The 19,464-nt window shown below is 42.0% G+C and overlaps 1 protein-coding gene and 2 non-coding genes across 3 annotated transcripts; 2 read left to right on the top strand and 1 right to left on the bottom strand.

Moving 5' to 3' along the window:
- Positions 1-3,002: 3,002 nt before the first annotated feature.
- LOC115029694 (U6 spliceosomal RNA) lies at positions 3,003-3,105 on the top strand. The gene has a single exon (XR_003835241.1). It is a non-coding gene; the product is annotated as a U6 spliceosomal RNA (small nuclear RNA).
- Positions 3,106-10,206: 7,101 nt separating this feature from the next.
- On the top strand, positions 10,207-18,931 carry LOC110311892 (cystatin-A). The gene is made up of 3 exons (XM_021185475.2): positions 10,207-10,272; positions 16,162-16,263; positions 18,806-18,931. The coding sequence occupies exons 1-3, from the start codon at positions 10,207-10,209 to the stop codon at positions 18,929-18,931; spliced, it is 294 nt and encodes a 97-aa protein (XP_021041134.1).
- A 140-nt stretch (positions 18,932-19,071) lies between these two features.
- LOC115029692 (U6 spliceosomal RNA) lies at positions 19,072-19,174 on the bottom strand. Its single transcript, XR_003835239.1, has one exon. It is a non-coding gene; the product is annotated as a U6 spliceosomal RNA (small nuclear RNA).
- Positions 19,175-19,464: the final 290 nt, after the last annotated feature.

Below are 19,464 nucleotides of genomic sequence, written 5' to 3'. Positions count from 1 at the left end.
TTAGTATTCTATCTTTATTTAGAGCATCTGTCGTTCTGATTATTATGTGTCGGAAGGTATTTCTTTTCTGGTCCAGTCTATTTGGAGTTCTGTAGGCTTCTTGTATGTTCATGGGCATCTCTTTCTTTAGATTTGGGAAGTTTTCTTCTATAATTTTGTTGAAGATGTTTGCTGGTCCTTTGAGTTGAAAATCTTCATTCTCATCCACTCCTATTATCCGTAGGTTTGGTCTTCTCATTGTGTCCTGTATTTCTTGGATGTTTTGAGTTAGGATCTTTTTGCATTTTACATTTTCCTTGATTGTTGTGCCGATGTTCTTTATGGAATCTTCTGCACCTGAGATTCTCTCTTCCATCTCTTGTATTCTGTTGCTGATGCTCGTATCTATGGTTCCAGATTTCTTTCCTAGGGTTTCTATCTCCAGTGTTGCCTCATTTTGGGTTTTCTTTATTGTGTCTACTTCCCTTTTTAGGTCTAGTATGGTTTTGTTCATTTCCATCATCTGTTTGGATGTGTTTTCCTGTTTTTCTTTAAGGACTTCTACCTGTTTGATTATGTTATCCTGTTTTTCTTTAAGGATTTGTAACTCTTTAGCAGTGTTCTCCTGCAATTCTTTAAGGGATTTTTGTGCTTCCTCTTTAATGTCTTCTACCTGTTTACCAGTGTTCCTTTGTATTTCTTTAAGTGTGTTATTAAGTCCTTCTTGAAGTCCTCTACCATCATCATGAGATATGCTTTTTGATCCGTGTCTAGCTTTTCCGGTGTGTTGGGGTGCCCTGGACTGGGTGAAGTGGGAGTGCTGTGTTCTGATGATGGTGAGTGGTCTTGGTTTCTGTTATTAAGATTATTACGTTTACCTTTCGCCATCTGGTAATCTCTGGGGTTAGTTGTCGTTGTCACTGTTTAAAGATTGGAGCAGAAGCTGTGTTCCACTCACCAGCAGTCTCAAAATCCTGTGGCGGGGGTCGTGGGTAGCTGGCGGGTGTCAGCCGACCCTGCGCTCTAGCTACCCCCGTGCTGGTCCGGCCGGAAGAGGCCTGTGGCCCTACTCAGGCCGGTTTTCTGCTTCCCTATCTAATGCAGTCTCAGGTCCCGCATGCAATTGGATTGGAGCAGAAGCTGTGTTCCACTCACCAGAAGTCTTAAGATCCTGTGGCGGGTGTTGTGGGTAGCTGGCGAGTGTCAGCCGACCCTGCGCCCTAGCTACCCTAGTGCTTTTCTGACCGGAAGAGGCTTGTGGCCCTACTCAGGCCGGATTTCTGCCTCCCCAACCAAAGCAGTCTCAGGTCCCACGTGATTGGACTGGAGCAGAAGCTGTGTTCCACTCACCAGCAGTCTCAAAATCCTGTGGCGGGGGTCGTGGGCAGCTGGCAGGTGTCAGCCGACCCTGCGCTCTAGCTAGCCGGTGCTGGTCCAGCTGGAAGAGTTGTTTTGTTTTAATAACTGACTTTGCCTGGGTTTGCCTGAACTTCCCAGTTCTTATGCATAGTCTCCTGAACTGACAATTTGAAGTTTGTGATGGAATTAGTCTAGCCTTCTCAGTCTGTAATCTTGTGCTCAAAGGGCTGAGGCAGGAAGATCATGAGTTAGATTGAATTGAAGACCAATCTGGGCTACACATAGCAGCCATCTGTCTCAAACAAACATACAAAGAGCAAATCAAACATATTATACAAATCCATTAATAAAATATGTATTCATAGACTATGTTTTTAAAAAGTATAAAAAGAGTCGGATGTGGTGGCGCACGCCTTTAATCCCAGCACTCAGGAGGCAGAGGCAGGCGGATTTCTGAGTTCAAGGCCAGCCTGGTCTACAAAGTGAGTTCCAGGACAACCAGGGCTATACAGAGAAACCCTGTCTCGAAAAAAAAAAAACAAAAAAAAAGTATAAAAAGATATAAAATGATGTTATATTAATGAATACTTAAAATTGTTCATAGAAAAAAGGCAATTACAAATAATCAAAGAAATTATTCCATATGTGTGTATTCACAGATACATACATATGTAGTGTCTAGAACAGGCAAATGCAGACAGAAGTAGTGGCTGCTTAGTAGTGAGGGGTAAGGGGAGAGGGAGGAAGGTAGAGGACTGACAGCTCTTCCTTATGTGTGGAAAGGAAAATAATGTGAAATGACATGATGAAGTTTGCACATGTTTATGAAAATATTGAAAGTCCCTGAACAGAACACTTGAAATATCTGAACTGCATGGTATTTATGGCATATACGTTGTTCAATGTGTCAGTGGATAAGGGCATTTGTCACCAAGACTAATTACCTCAGTTTGAGCATTGTACCCATGCAATAGAAAGGAAACTGATTTCCTCAAGTTATCTTCTGACCACAAGAGGGCTGTGGTACACATACACGCACACACAGACACACAGACACACAGACACACACACACACACACATAGACACACACACACACACACACAAAATGGAATAAGAATTTTAAAAGAAGACAGAATTAAATAGGATACATGACTCTGGACTAAACCTCAGTAATAAAGGTCATTATTGCAACAACATGAGTGGCTTGAGTAGCACCTGAGAACAAGAAGTCACTGTGCCATCAGTGTTCATTTCCTGATATTGATTGTTGGTTTTTGGCTGTGCAGAAGAATGGTCTTGTGGAAAGTGCACATTGCTATTCACACTATTGAACACTAGGAAGTATTTGTAGGTGATGGGAAATCACTGCAACTGACTCTCAAGTGAGAGGGAAGCATGGGGGAGGGGAGAGGGGCCCTTCTTTACATGTTAGGATTGTTTTAAAACAAGACTTGTTAAAAACAAATTTAATTTTAAATATGAAAGAGATGACATGCTGGGCCCTGGGCAACTGAAGGGACCAAGGAGTGAGCTTTCCTGACAGCCACCAGTGCACCTGCAGGGGTGAGGAAGGGGTGAAACAGTTGCAACTGAGCCATAGGTTTTCTAAAGTTTCCAGTTGGCATCATTCATTGTGGAGTTTCTACTCTGAACCAAGAACACTGTGCCCTCTTTGACAATACATATATTAAAAATTGGAATGATACAGGGAAGCATAGCCCTTTCCCAAGGATGACATGCAAATTGATGAAATATTCCATATTTAAAGGTAATTATCTAGGAAATAAAGGTCAACACAATACTGAGTAACAATGGAGGAAAACAGTTATTTCAAGAATACTTCTTTATTGATGGCTGCATCTCTTTACAATGAGAGGGATGAGATCACATTGGAATTTGCTGCTTAGAAGTAGGACAGCTCATCATTCCTGGGTTTGTTACTCAGGTAACCACTAAGTTCCAAATTGTTTTCTCTCCAAATACCATTCTTAGGTGGAGGTAACAACCACTACCTACATCCATCTGAAAGACATAAAAGAAGAGAGAGAGAGAGAGAGAGAGAGAGAGAGAGAGAGAGAGAGAGAGAGAGAGAGAGAGAGAAAGAAAGGAAGGAAGGAAGGAAGGAAGGAAGGAAGGAAGGAAGGAAGGAAGGAAGGAAGGAAGGAAGGAAGAAGAAGAAGAGGGAGGGAGGGAAGGTGGGGGGCAGAAGGGAAGGAAGGAGGGAGGGAGAGAGGGAGGGAGGGAAGGAAGGAAGGAAGGAAGGAAGGAAGGAAGGAAGGAAGGAAGGAAGGAAGGAAGGAAGGAAGGAAGGAAGGAAGAAGGATTATGCTCCTGGATCTCCATGGTATGACAGATCTTCTTTCTCATCAAGACTTGATGTGCCAAGCTCTGATGAAACAACACTACTGGCAGCACCTGTGAACTAAACTTCCATCCACCCTTATGTTAGTAGAAAGAACAGCTAACAGTATGGCAGAAAACGTATTTCCTAGGTACTTTTAATATCTTTTAGAAAAACATTTTATTCAATTTATTTGTATAAATGTTTTTGCCTACTTGTATTTAAATGAATCACATGCATGCAATGTCTGAAGACCTCAGAAGAGGGTGTTAAATCCCAATGAACTGGAGTTTAAAATAGTTGTGAGCAGCCATGTGGGTGCTGAGACCCAAACCCAGGTCCTCTGCAGGAACAGCCAGAGTTCCTACCCAGTAAACCATTTCTTCATCTGGATTTAATTTATTGTACTTTACATTAAAATCTTGGCACGGGTTACATTCCAGAGTTACATTTTATTTTCATGATGCCTGGAGAGGAGCAGAGGGAATCCTGTGTTTCTGGTGATTCTGTTTTCTGACTTCTAAGTTAGGAGAAAAATGGGCATATCGTTTGATAAGGGAAAAGAAACTCAGATTGTCTTTAGAGAATATGGACTGTATGGCCCCCATATTTTTACTGTGTTACAACCTACATTGTGAATGCCACCAGGCTGCCTCCTTTGTAATGTAAAGCAGCTTAGGTTCCATCAGGGTAACACTCCCAGTGGTTTTGGGGCATGAACCTGAGATAGAGGCCATCTGGATAAGAACTGCCAAATTTTTCTTTATGGGAACAATAAATAGTTTTGTGTTCTACAGTAGATATTGTGTTCTGATATCCCTTCCTACCTTAATCTTCAAATGCTAATAACCAAAGTTTACCATTAAATATGTCACTCTGATCAGCATCATACAAAAAGTGTGTGTGTTTACATGATGCACAAACATGTGCTTGTGGCGGGGGGGGGGGGGGAGAGGGGAGAGAGAGAGAGAGAGAGAGATCACACTGACTTCTTACCATAGGTCTGAAGAAAGCTTTCTGTATTCACAATATAAAACAAGGTAACTAACCTGTCAACCAATGGATTTGGGGATCTTCCAATTGCAAGTGTCTTAATTAAAGACCAGTAGTAGAAGAGGCAGGCAGATTTCTGAGTTCGAGGGCAGTCTGGTCTACAGAGTGAGTTCCAGGACAGCCAGGACTGCACAGAGAAACCCTGTCTTGAAAAAAAAAAAAAAAAGAAAGAAAAAGAAAAAAAAAAGAAAAGTAGAAATGAAGCTACAGTTGGGGCAACGGGAAACAATCACAACAGTGCTTGAGGGAGGTTGGTGTCTAACCTTAATGAAGTAATTGACTCCAGCTACGACTTGAGATTTATACTTGATGGCTCCGAATTTTTTCATATTTCTCATTGGTTTTCTCTTTGAGCAGTGGTCTGATCTTATGAGGAGAAAGTGAGAGATGATGTTAGGGCTGTGCTGACTCATCTTACCTGAGTCACGAATCTGGAAACCTCATCCTGCTGAGGGTCCTCAGACTCAAGCCTCAAGGTGCTAATCTCAGAATTTGGAAGTCTGAGCAGGAGAATCATTCAAGAGCAGCTTTGGCTATTTAGAAAGTTCCAAGCACGCTGGGCAGTGGGGGCGCAGGCCTTCAATCCCAGCACTCAAGAGGCAGAGGCAGGCAGATTTCTGAGTTCGAGGCCAGCTTGGACTACAGAGTGAGTTCCAGGACAGCCAGGGATACACAGAGAAACCCTGTCTCGAAAACAAAACAAAACAAAAAACAAAAACAAACAAACAAACAAACAAAAAGAAAGAAAGTTCCAAGCTAGTTGGGGCTACCCATTAAAACCTACCTCAAAAATAAAAATGCACATAAACACACACATACACACACACACACACACACACACACACACACACACACACACACTCGAAAAAAAATAAAAACAAAGCAAAAATCAATATTATGATGATTTGCAATGAAGGGCCCAAATAGGTATGTCTATGTTTGATCAGTAAATACAAACTATTTGACATGTACAAATGACACAGAGTGGAGATATTTGTCTCAGACTCTTCAGCTGATTCTAGGGATACAATAACCCCCTCTGGCCTGACACTGTGTGGGGACCCAAGTGACCATCATCTTGGAGGAATAGACTGAATTTCCTGACTTAACAAGGGTTTTCTTGTAGTATCTGACCCATGGTGTTCTTTGAAAGGGAATTATTGCTGTGATTGATAAAATGCTTTCTAAAAATGCACATTTTACTGCCTGCTTCTCTGCCTCCCAACACTTTAGTGGGAATTGTCCCCTCAGGCTGTCTCCTGCAAGACAGGACAGATGAGTAACATCTGGGAGCTGAGCCACCACCCTGTACCTGCTCACCTGACAGTAAAGGGGTTGGCAGCAGTGCCTAATATCCTTTTTGGTCTTAAACCTGTGGTCATGAAACAGTACTTATTAAGTTTTATTTTATAATATTCCCTTGATATGTTGATTTCCTCTACACTGTTAATTTCCATGTAAAAGAGGCTGTTTCATTCAGCCCATTAAGTAGCTTTTATGGTTTGTAGCCAGATGTTGAAATCCTAGGAGAGACTCAGGAAAAGCCTTTATGGACTGGCTGTTGGCTATGCATCTCACATGGTGATTTAAGCCTGAGGACCTGGCTTCCACTGAGAAGGCAAGTTCGCTGAATTCCTTTTCTCTGGTACCTGCAGAGCTCCCCCAGTGTGCTAAGGCTGTGCAGAGGGAAAGGACAGGATAGTTTCTTATTTTCATCATCTAAAAATAGGATGGAACACATCTTTGCCTGTCTGGGGGCTGTGAAGATGAACTGAGAGGTGGGACAGAAATCAAGGGTCTTAAACTCCTTCCCAGGGCTTTCTTTTATTTATTTATTTTTAATTTTTATTTATTTGTTTATTTGTGTGTGTGTGTGTGTGTGTGTGTGTGTGTGACATTGTTGTTTCACTGAGAAGCTCTGACTAATATGGAAATCACTATGTAGATCAGGCTAGCCTTGAACTCAGAAAATTCCATGTACCTCTGCCTCTCATGTGCTGAAATTAAAGGCAAGCACCATCACACCTGCCCGACAATCTTAGAATGTTGGCATGGTTTGAATATGCTTGGCCCAGTGAATGGCACTATTTGGAGGTGTGGCCTTGTTGGAGTAGGTGTGTCACACTGGGCATGGGCTTTAAGAACCTCATCCTAGCCAGGCAGTGGTGGTGAGCGCCTTTAATCCCAGAACTTGGGAGGCAGAGGCAGACAGATTTCTGAGTTCGAAGCCAGTCTAGTCTACACAGTGAGTTCCAGGACAGCCAGGGCTACACAAAGAAACCCTGTCTCAAAAAAAAAAAAAAAAAAAACCTTCATCCTAGCTGCCTGGAATTAAGTCTTCTCCTATCAGCTTTCAGATGAAGATACAGAACTCTCAGCGCCTCCTGTACCATGCCTGTCTAGATGTGCTCATGCTCCCACCTTGATGATAATGGACTGAAACTCCAAACCTGTAAGCCAGCCCCAATTAAATGTTATATATGAGTTGACATGGTCATGGTGTCTGTTCACAGCAGTAAAACGTAAAACCCTAACTAAGACAAATGTCAACATCTAGTTCTCTGTAGTTGTCCATACAATAAACACAACAAATACAGGATGAACCACGGCCTTTTTTTTTTTTAAAGATAGGTGTGTCAAAGAAGCATATTTCAAACTTTTGACTCAGTGCAAAATGAATCATTACAATGAATGTCATGTAGGGGCATGCAAGAGGGTAAGACCCATCCTCTACTTTCTAAGGTTCACACTCCTATGACAAAAGACAGCACGTGCACACACACACACACACACACAAAGTGGGGCAGGTTTATGTAATCAAAGTTTTAAATGACACAGGACACTTTGGAAATGGAGTCCTAAATACCCAAGAACAGCAGCTGCACATTTTCAATGGTTTTATTTTATCCAAAATTGGACAGCTACAACTGATGATGAGACTGGACAGGGAGGTTTATGGCCTACTGGTAAAAGACTAGGTAGGAGAACTAGCAAGTCTGGTCTGTGCAGATTCCTGGTTGTCTGGTAGGCGGTCCGTCTCTATGGTACCAGGCAGAACCCCTCCTAGAATGAAGATTTTATGACCTACTACCAGACAAGGCTGGTTAAACACCCTGCTCAGGGTCAAGACCTACCCAAAGGGCAGGGGAAGTTTCAAACAAGGTTTGTAGGGTTTATGGCTGTCTTTAAAGGATCAGGTATGGTTCTATGATCCGCCTTGTGAAAGACTATTTTTCTTGGTAGCACTAGTGCCTTGAGCAAGCTTTGCAAAGAGCTCTAACACTGAGCTACATCCCCAACCTTAAAGTGTCCTTTACTGATTCTGAACATCAGCAAAGAAATTTTCAAAAACAAGCCACTTAAAATTGGCAGATGTTAGCACTGGGCATAGAGGCACTTGTTCATAATCCCAGAATTTTAGAAGCAGACTCAAGAGGATCATGAGTTCAAAGTCAAGATGGGGCACATGGGGAGTTCAAGGAGAGCTTGTGCCTCATAATATCAAAGGTCTGTCTCCAGTGAAATCATCTATTAGAAGTCTGGTTGACAATCATAATTGTTAATCCTGCCAACTTGATGGGATATGGTTGAAAGACCCGGATACAAATCTATACCTCACTGAAGCATGTTCAATATTGGGTCATTTAAGATGGAAAGACCCATTTTATATATAGGTGACATCTTACCATGGTCCTAGACTGAAAAGAAATGAGAAAGTGAGCTGAGAGCCAGCACGTGTCACTCTGCCTCCTGACACCAAACACATGAAACCAGCTGCCTCTCACCTACCGCCATGCCTTCCCCACCATGACAAACGTACCCTGGAATCATGAGCCAAAGTCCCTGCTGTTACTGAAGTCCTGGCCTCTCAGTGCTTGAAGATCAATGTTTATGAGATGAGAGCTAGTAGGGGGGAGTCCAGGATTTACCCAAGGAGCACGGCTTGGGCACACGACAGCAGAGGGGGGCCTCATCTACAAAGTTCCATCTTGGGCAACTCATAGGGTACAAAGAGGTTGTATAGGGGAAAGCACAGGGGAGAAAAGGAAGCATGCAGTGTGTCTGCATCATTCAGGGCACATAGCTATGTTTCCTTCTCCAAAGCATCAGAACATATCAACAGACAGCGGCCCCTCACGCCAAGTCCCCTTTGCTTCTTTTTAGACAGCTGTATTTCTTTTCTGTAAGTCAAACTTCAAACTTCTGTCAGGAGGCAGAGTGACAAGTGCTGGCTCTTAAATATGTTTCATCATCAAAAAATAGGATGGAATGCATCCTTGCTTGTGTCAGTTGATACACAGGGTTTTCTTTAAAGAAATCTAAGAATCTGGTGCTATATAAAGATTACCAGACACTCTGGGTACTATACATCTAACAAAAGGTGATTTAGCAGTTTTTTGGTTTCTTGTTGTTGTTTTTTGTTTTTGTTTTTGTTCTGTTTTGTTTTTTTGTTCTTTTTTTTTTTTTTTTTTTTTTTTTTTTTTTTCGGAGTCTCATCTCCCTAGTGAGAAAAATTTTGGCTATTTTCAAATATGTGTATTTATCATGTTTATCTTGATTTGTAGGATTGTCTAAATACAAAAGAACACAAGCCATGTCTTTAATCCCAGCACTTGGGAGGCAGAGGAAGGCAGATGTTTATAAGTTTAAGGCCAGCCAGGTCTACAGAGTGAGTTCCAGGAAAGGTAGGGACTGTTTCACAGAAAAACTCTGTCTCAAAAAAACAAAACAGGGGGCTGGTAAGATGGCTCAGTGGGTAAGAGCACCCGACTGCTCTTCCAAAGGTCCGAAGTTCAAATCCCAGCAACCACATGGTGGCTCATAACCACCCGTAATGAGATCTGATGCCCTCTTCTGGTGCGTCTGAAGACAAAGACAGCTACAGTGTACTCACATATAATAAATAAATAAATCTTTAAAAACAAAAACAACAAAAAAAATCAATAGTAGCAGAAGAAATGACGGTGTTTGCCATGTTATTCTTCATGTTTGGGGATAAACATTTTAGAAACTGCAAGGAAAAATCCACCACAGACAGTTTTATTATCTTTATAAATTTGGGTGGATCCCGAGCAACCAGCCTTGACATTATTAAGTATTCTCTTTAAAGAAGCCTTTGAGGTTTAACATATTGATGCAGGTTATACATGTTCTTCCTCTTATGACACAACAGGATGACCTATTCACACAGAGAGTACAGGGAGGAGCCAAGTTCACCATACCTGAGTCCTGGGCACACCTTCTTGATCAAGTCCACCACCTCATTTCTTTTCAACTTCAATCAGCATTTCCTCTAAGGGATGCAATAAGGCTTGCCCGAGGCCACACTCATTTCCCCATTCCCTCAGATACTGTGATGATTAAACATTTCATAGGAGGAGTTTATGGATACCTTTAAAATCCTAAGTCTCCCTGCTTGCCAGATCATTTCTTCTCAGCATCCTGACCAGCAAAGAAGCAACTGGTGATCAGAATGATGCCCGGAGGCTTGACAGAGGCCAGACCTGCCACAGCAGAAGTCCAGGAGATTGCTGACCAGGTGAGTCGATGCACTTCAGGAAAAGACTTGATCCAAAACAAATTTTCAGAATTTGATTCATAATTTGGCCCTGCCTTATGAGTGTGAAATATCACAGAAACCAGAAATACAGGTTTTGTTCAGACTTTTATAACAGCTAAAAGTGGAACATTAAGCCTTTCAGAGAAATTTTAACACCCCAAGAGTAAAATCGGCCAAGCCACACTCTTTACTGCAGCCTCAGTTTCCCCAGTAGCTGAAGGTGAATTCATGCTGGATCATCTCTACACCTCACACGTCTGCTCCCAGGAGCTCTAATGACTGATGGAATTTTCCAATCGCTCTAGTTGAAGCTGATATATGGAGGCTCCTAAGGTTGTTAAGATTCCCTGAGCTGATTCCAAGATGCTATGCCCACTAAACATTCAAAATAAAGCCTAATGTTTCTAGCAAGTTAATACATGCTGCTTAACTATCATCTATATAAAAAGATGGATCATGTTACATGTTTTACAAAGGAGAAATGCGTGTAAATTAGAGGTAGGTTTGCAATCTGTCACTTTATTTTCTTACATCATGTTGTTTTCTTCTCTGAAGCCAAATCATCCTGACAGACAAGATCAGTTTGGTTTGCTACTTGTTTATTTGCTTGTTTGTGTACTTGTTTCCTTGTGTATGTGTTTGTTTGTTTCTTTGAGACTTGGTCTTCCTAGATGGTCTAGCCTGCAGGTAACTCAGGCTAGCCTCAAACTGAAGGAACTCCTGCTGCCTCAACTTCTCAAGTGCTGGGATTATAGGCATGTGCCACCATGATAGGAACCATCAGATCTTATGTGACTAGAACAGATGGGAGCCTTCATGCTTAGGGCCCTGAACATTCTACAGGGGGGTCACAGTCCTAAAATTAATGACTAAATCTTTAAGGCTAAATAGTTCTCACTCATAGGTTTATTCCAGTAAATATTTTGGAGCATTTTATTTTTGAGGAATATTAAATATTTATACCTTCATGAGGATCCTCACATCATGTTGATGTTGTCAACCTTAAATGTGCACATGAGTCACCTGTTGCCCTGGATAAAATATTGATCTGACTGAAGAGAGCTTCCAAGGTCTCTGGGAGTATGGGCACTCCTACCCATGACTTCACTTTCCTGTAGGAACTAATATATCTGGCATCCTAGAAGGCTTGGGGGAGATGGGACCCTAAAATAGGGTGCCAAGGAAGGAAAAGTCCTCCATTTCACCTGTAAGAAGAAAGACCTAAAAGGACTAACTAAAATAACATGCAAAAATATTATTTCGAGAACAAATACACCAATGAGACATGGTTGATTTTCATGTTGACTGAAATAAAAAAATCCCCCTGAGATGTTCCAGGAGCAGGGTCTCTAGGGAGATACTTTATTTACTATGAATTAAAAAGTGACAGCAGATTTTAATGACTTTTAAGAGTTGATCGCCTGATTATCTAGAATAACTGCTCTTTTGAAACAGGGGTCTTGCTATTTCTCCGAGTAGTCCAAACCTCACAGGTTCTAGTAATGCTTTTGCCTCTAGCCTCCCAAGTACCTTGCACTTCAGGAGTGTGTCATCCTGCCTGGCTAGGATAATTTCAAACATGGATATTCTCATTAGTTCTCTGAGGATTTTATATATACATAAAATGTAGTTTGGTCATATAATTTTTAAGATAGGAAGCTACAGAAAGCTGAAAGGACTTACCTTGCTAAAGACACCATCTGTGGACCACATCTTGAGTAATAAAATATATTTAGAAGTGTGTTCTTGCAGCTCCAGAGAAGTAGAATGAGACACAGATATTAACAAGATCGTCTTAGCCTGGGTAGGAGCTTTGCTGTTTTAAAAGCCTTGATTTCTGTCCCACCTCTCAGTTGATCTTCAAAGCCCCTTGGCATGCAAGGATGCATTCCATCCTATTTTTTTGATGATGAAACTTATACTCAAGATGCTTAAGAGTCACCCAGATAGCCGGGCGTGGTGGCGCACACCTTTAATCCCAGCACTTGGGAGGCAGAGGCAGGCGGATTTCTGAGTTCAAGGCCAGCCTTGTCTACAAAAGTGAGTTCCAGGACAGCCAGGGCTATACAGAGAAACCCTGTCTCAAAAAACAAAAACAAAAAAAAAAAAAAAGAGTCACCCATATAATAAACTAACCTGTCCTTTCCTACTGCACAGCCTCAGCACACTGGGGAGCTCTGCAGAAATCAGGAGGGAATGCAGCAAACTTGCCTTCTCTGTGGAAGCTTACTCTTCCAGCCCCAAACCCCCTGCTTCTTGTTATGACTTGTTTTCAAGTTACTGTTTTTTTGACTATGTTTCATCTTTCCTCCCTCCCCCCCCCCCCCAAGACAGGGTTTCTCTGTATAGCCCTGGCTGTCCTGGAACTCACTTTGTAGACCAGGCTGGCCTTGAACTCAGAAATCCGCCTGCCTCTGCCTCCCAAGTGCTAGGATTAAAGGTGTGCGCCACCATGCCCGGCTGCTGGTGATCTTTTATTGACTATGTAAATAGCCACTGGATGAGAATTCCAAGTATGTTTATTGGAGGGAAAGAAATGTTATTTTAAGGATTATTTTTAGAAGCACAGGCTATGATTACACATGCAAATGTATGTGCACACTGCATATGCTCATCCTCACACAGAAACCTGGTCGGTGAGCTCCACCCCTGGAGAACACACTAAGCATGAGCTTCGATGGCCAGGACACCACACAAATATCTCAGTGCAGCTGGGCACACCCTGAGCTTTAGCAAGCCATGGCTCCCATTGACCCATCTACAGATTTATGTTCCTGTCTCTCCAACCTAAACTTTCTGGTCAGTCATTCTGTTGTCCCATCCCCAGAGAACCTGCCATTCAGCCACACCAGAATCTCAAGACACCTACCCCTCTGGTCTTATCTGAACTAACCTAGGTCCTTTTGGTCACTTGTCCAAGATGGATGTTTTCCTATACTCCTCCACTCTAATTACTATGATCCTGTGATCCATGACATTCCAATCTTCAATTAGAGATCATACCCTCTCTGTCCTCCCTCCTCCTCCACTTCTGCTCCAGGGAGCCACAGAACCACAGAAAGTTCACCATTCCAATGTGATACAAGAATATCCATGTCTCAGCAGGACCTTGGGGACACACGGCATCCCTTTAGTTCTATTTGCTGTTGTTTTTCTAGAGATCTATACCCTCGCCCCTGCCTCCCACCCTACCCTGCCTTCCACAGTCTCCCCAGCAAGTTTCTCAGTTCTTATACTGCTTAGAAAATTGCTGGCATCTGGCAAGGAAACACCCTAGCTTATCATATTGCTTCAGGTCTTACTACTTCCTTCAGTCCTACGCTCTCTTTCCCTCCACTCATAGTCTAGTAACTTCATTTTTTTGTGTCCTGTGTGTTCTTCTTCATATTTCCTTCTGAGCATATTGGTTGACAAACGTCCATAAGACATGCCCCACCAGCCTTAACCATATTTCCATAAGCCTCTGAACTCTCTTTTCTTATTGGAAATTTCCTTAAATAATGTCTATCTAGCTTGCATCCAACATCTTCTATCCATTCTGCTCTGAAAATGATTGCAGGTTTGGGAAATGCATTGGTGTGGATGCCTCCATGGCTTGATTCTTCAGATCCTAGAAAACTAACAACTCAGAGAGATTAACACTACTTGGAAAAGCTGCAACAACTCTGGAGTAAATGTACCAGGTGCCCCTTCCTCTGAGGGAGGACAAAGTGGCAAATGCATAGACTCCAGCTACCATCAGACACTGCAAGGACAGCAGCAACTGGGTACAGCACAAGTCCTGTCTGTCACACCAGGCTCCACAAACACCTTCTGGTACCTTCCGGTACTTCTCCTGGTGGTTTGCTCAGTGCCAAGCTACTTTCTGATTCTTAAATTATCGCTAACAATCTCCCCACTCACCTCTTCCCCTACTCCCCAACTTCCCAGCATCACCCAGGTCTGTAGAATCCTCCATTAAAGGACACAAATGTGTCTTACTACAAAGGGGAGAGAGGCTACATCTTCCACAATGAACCAGACATTGGTCAGGCACCTCTTCTGGACTCCATGGGTACCTACACTCACATGTACACACACTCACACACAGGCACATAATTAACATGAAAAATAAAACAAAATTCAAAAATAACCAAGATTAAAACCTGACGGATTGTAGCTCAGAAACTTGTTATCAAAAGGTTTTAAAATTGCTCTGACAATGATCAATGATTTTTAACCTTAACCAAGTTCCTCAAGTTCCTTACTTGTAAAATGAGACTCAATAAATCTGTTTGAGGATTAGTGTAGAGATTAGGTCTTTCTAGCCCAGTGGCTATCCAGGGCTGGCATCCTTCCATTGGCCACTCAAAAGCCTAAGGGATAACCCTCTTCCCACTCAGCCTCTCTCTGGACAGCTGTCCATGGCTCCTCTCCTGCACCCTGCCTCTTGCCAGTCCAGTCTTTTCCCTCTCACTTCCTGTCCTCTTTCCCAGACTTAAAGGTTTATTTTCCATTTCAACAAAGCAACTGCTGCCCCCCCACACACCTATTCTGGAGGCTTTGGGGGCAAATGAGTGGTACCTGTTGGAACTTAATCAAATATGAGAACTCAGTCTGAAGATGCACTTGAAAATAGTTCTAACAGTTCACTGAGGGACCAGCAAAGAAAGATTGAAAACATCTCCCTGCTGAGAAGAGAGATTCAGAGGGTCTAAAGAGAACTCTGGGTGCCCTGGAGACCTGAGTGAAGCTAGAAGCATCCAAATGCTTCATCAGAGATCACTACACCTACTTCTCAATGGAGAGGAGAGATGGAGTCGGTTTTCCTTCCAGGGGTAGGAAAGGATTGAGGGGAACGAGAAAAGTAATAGGGAATCAGTAGACACTACCTGAAGGATGTAAATGGAGGTAAGATTAAAAACTGAGAGATGTCTAGATTGAGGCTGAGCCATAGAGGGCACATCCAAGCTCACACAGGAGATAGATTGTTAATGGCTGGCATTGGCAACACCAGAAATTTTGAGGGCTGAATCAAGAGAGCAGGGGACCTGATGGATCTGTATGACCAACAGCTAGATCCCAAACCCCCTCCTTACCCTCAACATCCTCCATCCTGAGATGTGAGCTCTTGCCCCTTTTCAGCCCTGGTAGAAACCTGGAGCTTGGCTAATAGCAGAAATTGAGCCCTAGTGATCATAACAGATCCTAGTCTATAGGGTCTAGCTGAGCACCCGAAGAAAGGGTGGATACATAACATTCAATAAATGTCTACACACTGAATGTGAGACAAACTCCTTTCAGCAATGAGAGCATCTAAGCTTCCATCCCCTGCCATAGGCGCGCCCGTGTGTGTGTGTGTGTGTGTGTGTGTGTGTGTGTGTGTGTGTGTGTGTAGATCACAGAACAACTTGCAGGAATGTATTCTCGCCTTCCACCATGTGGGTCCCAGAGATGGAATTCAGGTTGTCACATTTTCTTGGTGGCAAGCAACTTTACTTGCTTAGCTATTGGGCTGGCTCAAAACTATGCCTATTGTGTAATACTGCAGTGATTTGATATTAATTCAGCCTCATGCCTGTGTAAAGGTTTTTGTATTGGGGAAAAAAAGATTACATAGTTTCTAGTTTATTTTGTTGTTTTGATTTTTGATACAGGATCTTAATTTTTAATCCCAAGTAGCCTGGAACTTGCTATATAGCTCAAAGGGCTCTTGAATGACATTCTCCTGCCTCAGTCTTTCAAGTTCTGGGATTAGAGGCTGGAGCTGCCAGCCCAGGCATATCGGCATCTCTGAGTACTCTCAGCAGGATGAAGTTCCCAGATTTGTGACTCAGGTATACTGTGTCAACACAGCCCTAACATCATCTCTTACTTTCTCTTCATAAGGTCAAAGCACAGCTCGAAGAGGAAACCAATGAGAAATATGAAACATTCAAAGCCGTTGAGTATAAAACTCAAGTTGTCGCTGGAATCAATTACTTCATTAAGGTTAGACACCACCCTCCCTCAAGCACTGTTGTGATTGTTTCCTGTTGCCCCCAACTGTACCTTCATTTCTTCCACTGGTCTTTAATTAAGCCACTTGCAAATGGAAGACTCCCCAATCCATCGGACGATAGGCTAGTTACCTTTTTATTTTCTCCTGAATACAGAAAGCTTTCTTATGTGGTTCTTAATTTCTAGAACCCTGTAGAAAAAGATGGTGTGACAGCTCAGACATTGGTTTGCAGCCATGGCTGTTTATTCTGTCAGGTGGATGTTGAGGCTAGCGTTTTAGGGTATGGGAATTGGCCAGTGTCTTAGAGCATTTTTTACCTCATAACTTCGGAATTTTGTGTGTTCAAATTAAATGCACGTAAAAAGGACTTCAATAATTAGCTGAAAGAATGAGCCAATTTCATCCTTTAAATGAGTAGTTATTAATATCACTTAAATAATATTTTTTTATTATTTTTATGCATGTGAGTGCTCTGTCTACATGTATGCCTGCATACCAGAAGAGGGCACCAGATCCCATTATAAATGGCTGTGAGCCAGTATGTGGTTGCTAGGAATTGAATTCAGGACTTCTGGAAGAGCAGTCAGTGCTCGTAACTACTGAGCCATCTCTCCAGCCCCCAAATCATGCTATTCATAGCTCAAGCAGATCTAACTGATGGCACTCCAGCAACAGTATAAAGCCATACTTATAATATTTTATAAGTACATTTTAGGAGCTGGAGAAATGACTCAACTGTCAAAAGTGAATGCAGCTTTTGCAGAAACCCCAAGCTTGTCTAGGACCCACATCAGATTGCTCACAATCAGTTGTAACCCCCAGCTATAAAGACCTGATACCTCTGGTCTCTGAGGGCACCTGCTCCTATGTGTGCATAGCCATACACAGACACACAGCCATACACACAACTTTTTAAATTTAAAACAAATTTTATATCAAAAATTAAATTACATGGTTTCCTGATTAAGTTCTAATGAAAAAATATATTTTGACATTCTTGTGAACCAATGTCAAGGGAACCAATTCAAAAACTCAGCCATGGATAATAAATAGGAGCTGTATTTATCTCTTTGTATTAAACAATGTCAACCCTGACTGAAAAGATAACAGTCAAGTGCCTTTACCTCCTCTGCTTCGTCATTGGACCAAGGCACAGTGGCATTTGTTTCTTTTTTAAAAATAGTTACTTAAGCTATGTGTTTTTAATGTGTTTAGTTTGTTTGTTTGTTTGTTTTAATGACATGAGCTGAACTAGACAGCTCAACAAGAGCCACTCTCAAAGCTGGGTTGTATATGAGGACTGGACCAGCTCAGTTCAATCACATTTGAGTTCCTGATATGTTCGAGGCCCAAAGAAACACGTGAGCTAACCCCAGCTGTGTCCTCAGAAGGGACTGCTTCCTTCCATGATCTTTCTTCACATCTGAGAAAAAAATTACAGGAAAAAATAATTATACTCAAAGATAGGAAATTTTTCACCAAAATTAGGATTATTTTAATAACTTTGATTATCCAAATATGAACATTTCATATTAACTCCATCACATATTTCATTAATAAAAAGTTTCATCAGAAAACGACCTTGGAAATTTCTTCTCCCGACCACACTATTTCAATGTGGTTGCTTGCTTCCCAACCCCAGCCCCCCTCTCTTCCCCCTCCCCTGTTCTCTTCCTCACCCTCCATTCTGCTATTGAGCCTTAGTTCCCTCCTTCCCTCCTGCAGGCTGGCTATTGACCCCACTACTCCCAGCCAGTCCCTACATTTCATTTGTTACTGGTAGGGTTTTCTATCTGTCTTGAATCCCCACTAAGACAGTAATAGAGTACCATAAGCTTCGATGTTAGGTTGTCCCAGGGTTGCTCTTTGTTCCATTATTCTGCTTGTTCTATCTGTTCATACTTACAAGCAAGCCACACCCCTCTTTACCTAATCCTCATTAAAAAATCCATAAAATAAAACTAAGCCACTTTTTCTCTCAACTTAGAAGTCGGAAAACAGAATCACCCAAAATCACTCTGTTCTTGTTCCAGACATGAGGAAAATAAAATGTAACTCTGGAATGTAATCTATGCCAAGATTTTAATGAAAATTCAGATGGAGAAATGGGTTGGTGGGTAGGAGCACTGGCTATTCTTGCAGAGGACCTGGGTTTGGATCTCAGCACCCACATGGCGACTCACAACCATCTCAAACTCCAGTTTGGGGGAATTGACCCCGTCTTCTGATGTCTTCAGTGCAGACTCCAAATCTTGCACTTAAATACAAATAAATTGAATAAAATCCTTTTCTAAAAGGTATTAAAAATACATCTAGGAAATATATTTACTGCCATACTGTTAGCTGCTCTTTTTCCTAATGTACAAGTTGATGGAAGTTCAGTTCATGGATCCTGGCTTGGGCCAGAACAAGAAGGAAATTTGTCACACAATGGAGATCCATGTGAATAATTCCCCTTTCCTTCTTTCTTTCTCCTTTCTGTCTGTCTGTCTGTCTTTCTTTCTTTCTTCTTTCTTCTTTTATGTCTTTCAGGTGGATGTAGGGGGTGGTTGTTTCACCCACATAAAAGTCTTCAAGGATCTTCCTGGAAAGAATAAATTGGAACTTACTGGTTACCAGACTAACAAAACCGAGGATGATGAGCTGACCTACTTCTAAGCAGCAAATTCTAAAGTGACCTGATTCCTCTCATTGTAAACAGATGCAGCCATCAATAAAGAAATATTCTTCAAATAACTGTTTACTTCCCTTTTTTCTCAGTATTGTGTCAACCTTTACTTTCTAAACAATTATTTTTAATAAAAGTGGATTGTTTCTTGAATTTGTACCCTCCTTGGGCAAGGGCCATGGTAATCTCTGTATCATTCCAATTTTTAATATACATGCTGCCAAAGAGGGCATAGTGTTCATGGTTCAGAGTAGAAACTCCACAATAAATTATTCCATCTAGAAACCTTATAAAGACTACGGCTCAGTTGCAACTGGATAAAGGATCTTTTCACCCCTTCCTCACTGCAGGTGCACTGGTGGCTGTCAGGGAAGCTCATTCCTTGGTCCCTTCGGTTGCCCAGAACCCAAATGCCTTCATATTTGAAAATTAAATTTGTATTTTACAAGTCATGTTTTAAAACAATCATAAAGTATAAAGAAGCTGCCCTCTCCCTTTCCCCCATGTTTCCCTTGCACTTGAG

The sequence above is a fragment of the Mus caroli genome, unplaced genomic scaffold (genome assembly GCF_978045245.1).
Source record: "Mus caroli unplaced genomic scaffold, Mus_caroli_1 scaffold_17, whole genome shotgun sequence".
NCBI lineage: Eukaryota > Metazoa > Chordata > Mammalia > Rodentia > Muridae > Mus > Mus caroli.
Note: the sequence above shows the minus strand (reverse complement) of the source record. Positions and strands in the feature narration are given on the sequence as shown.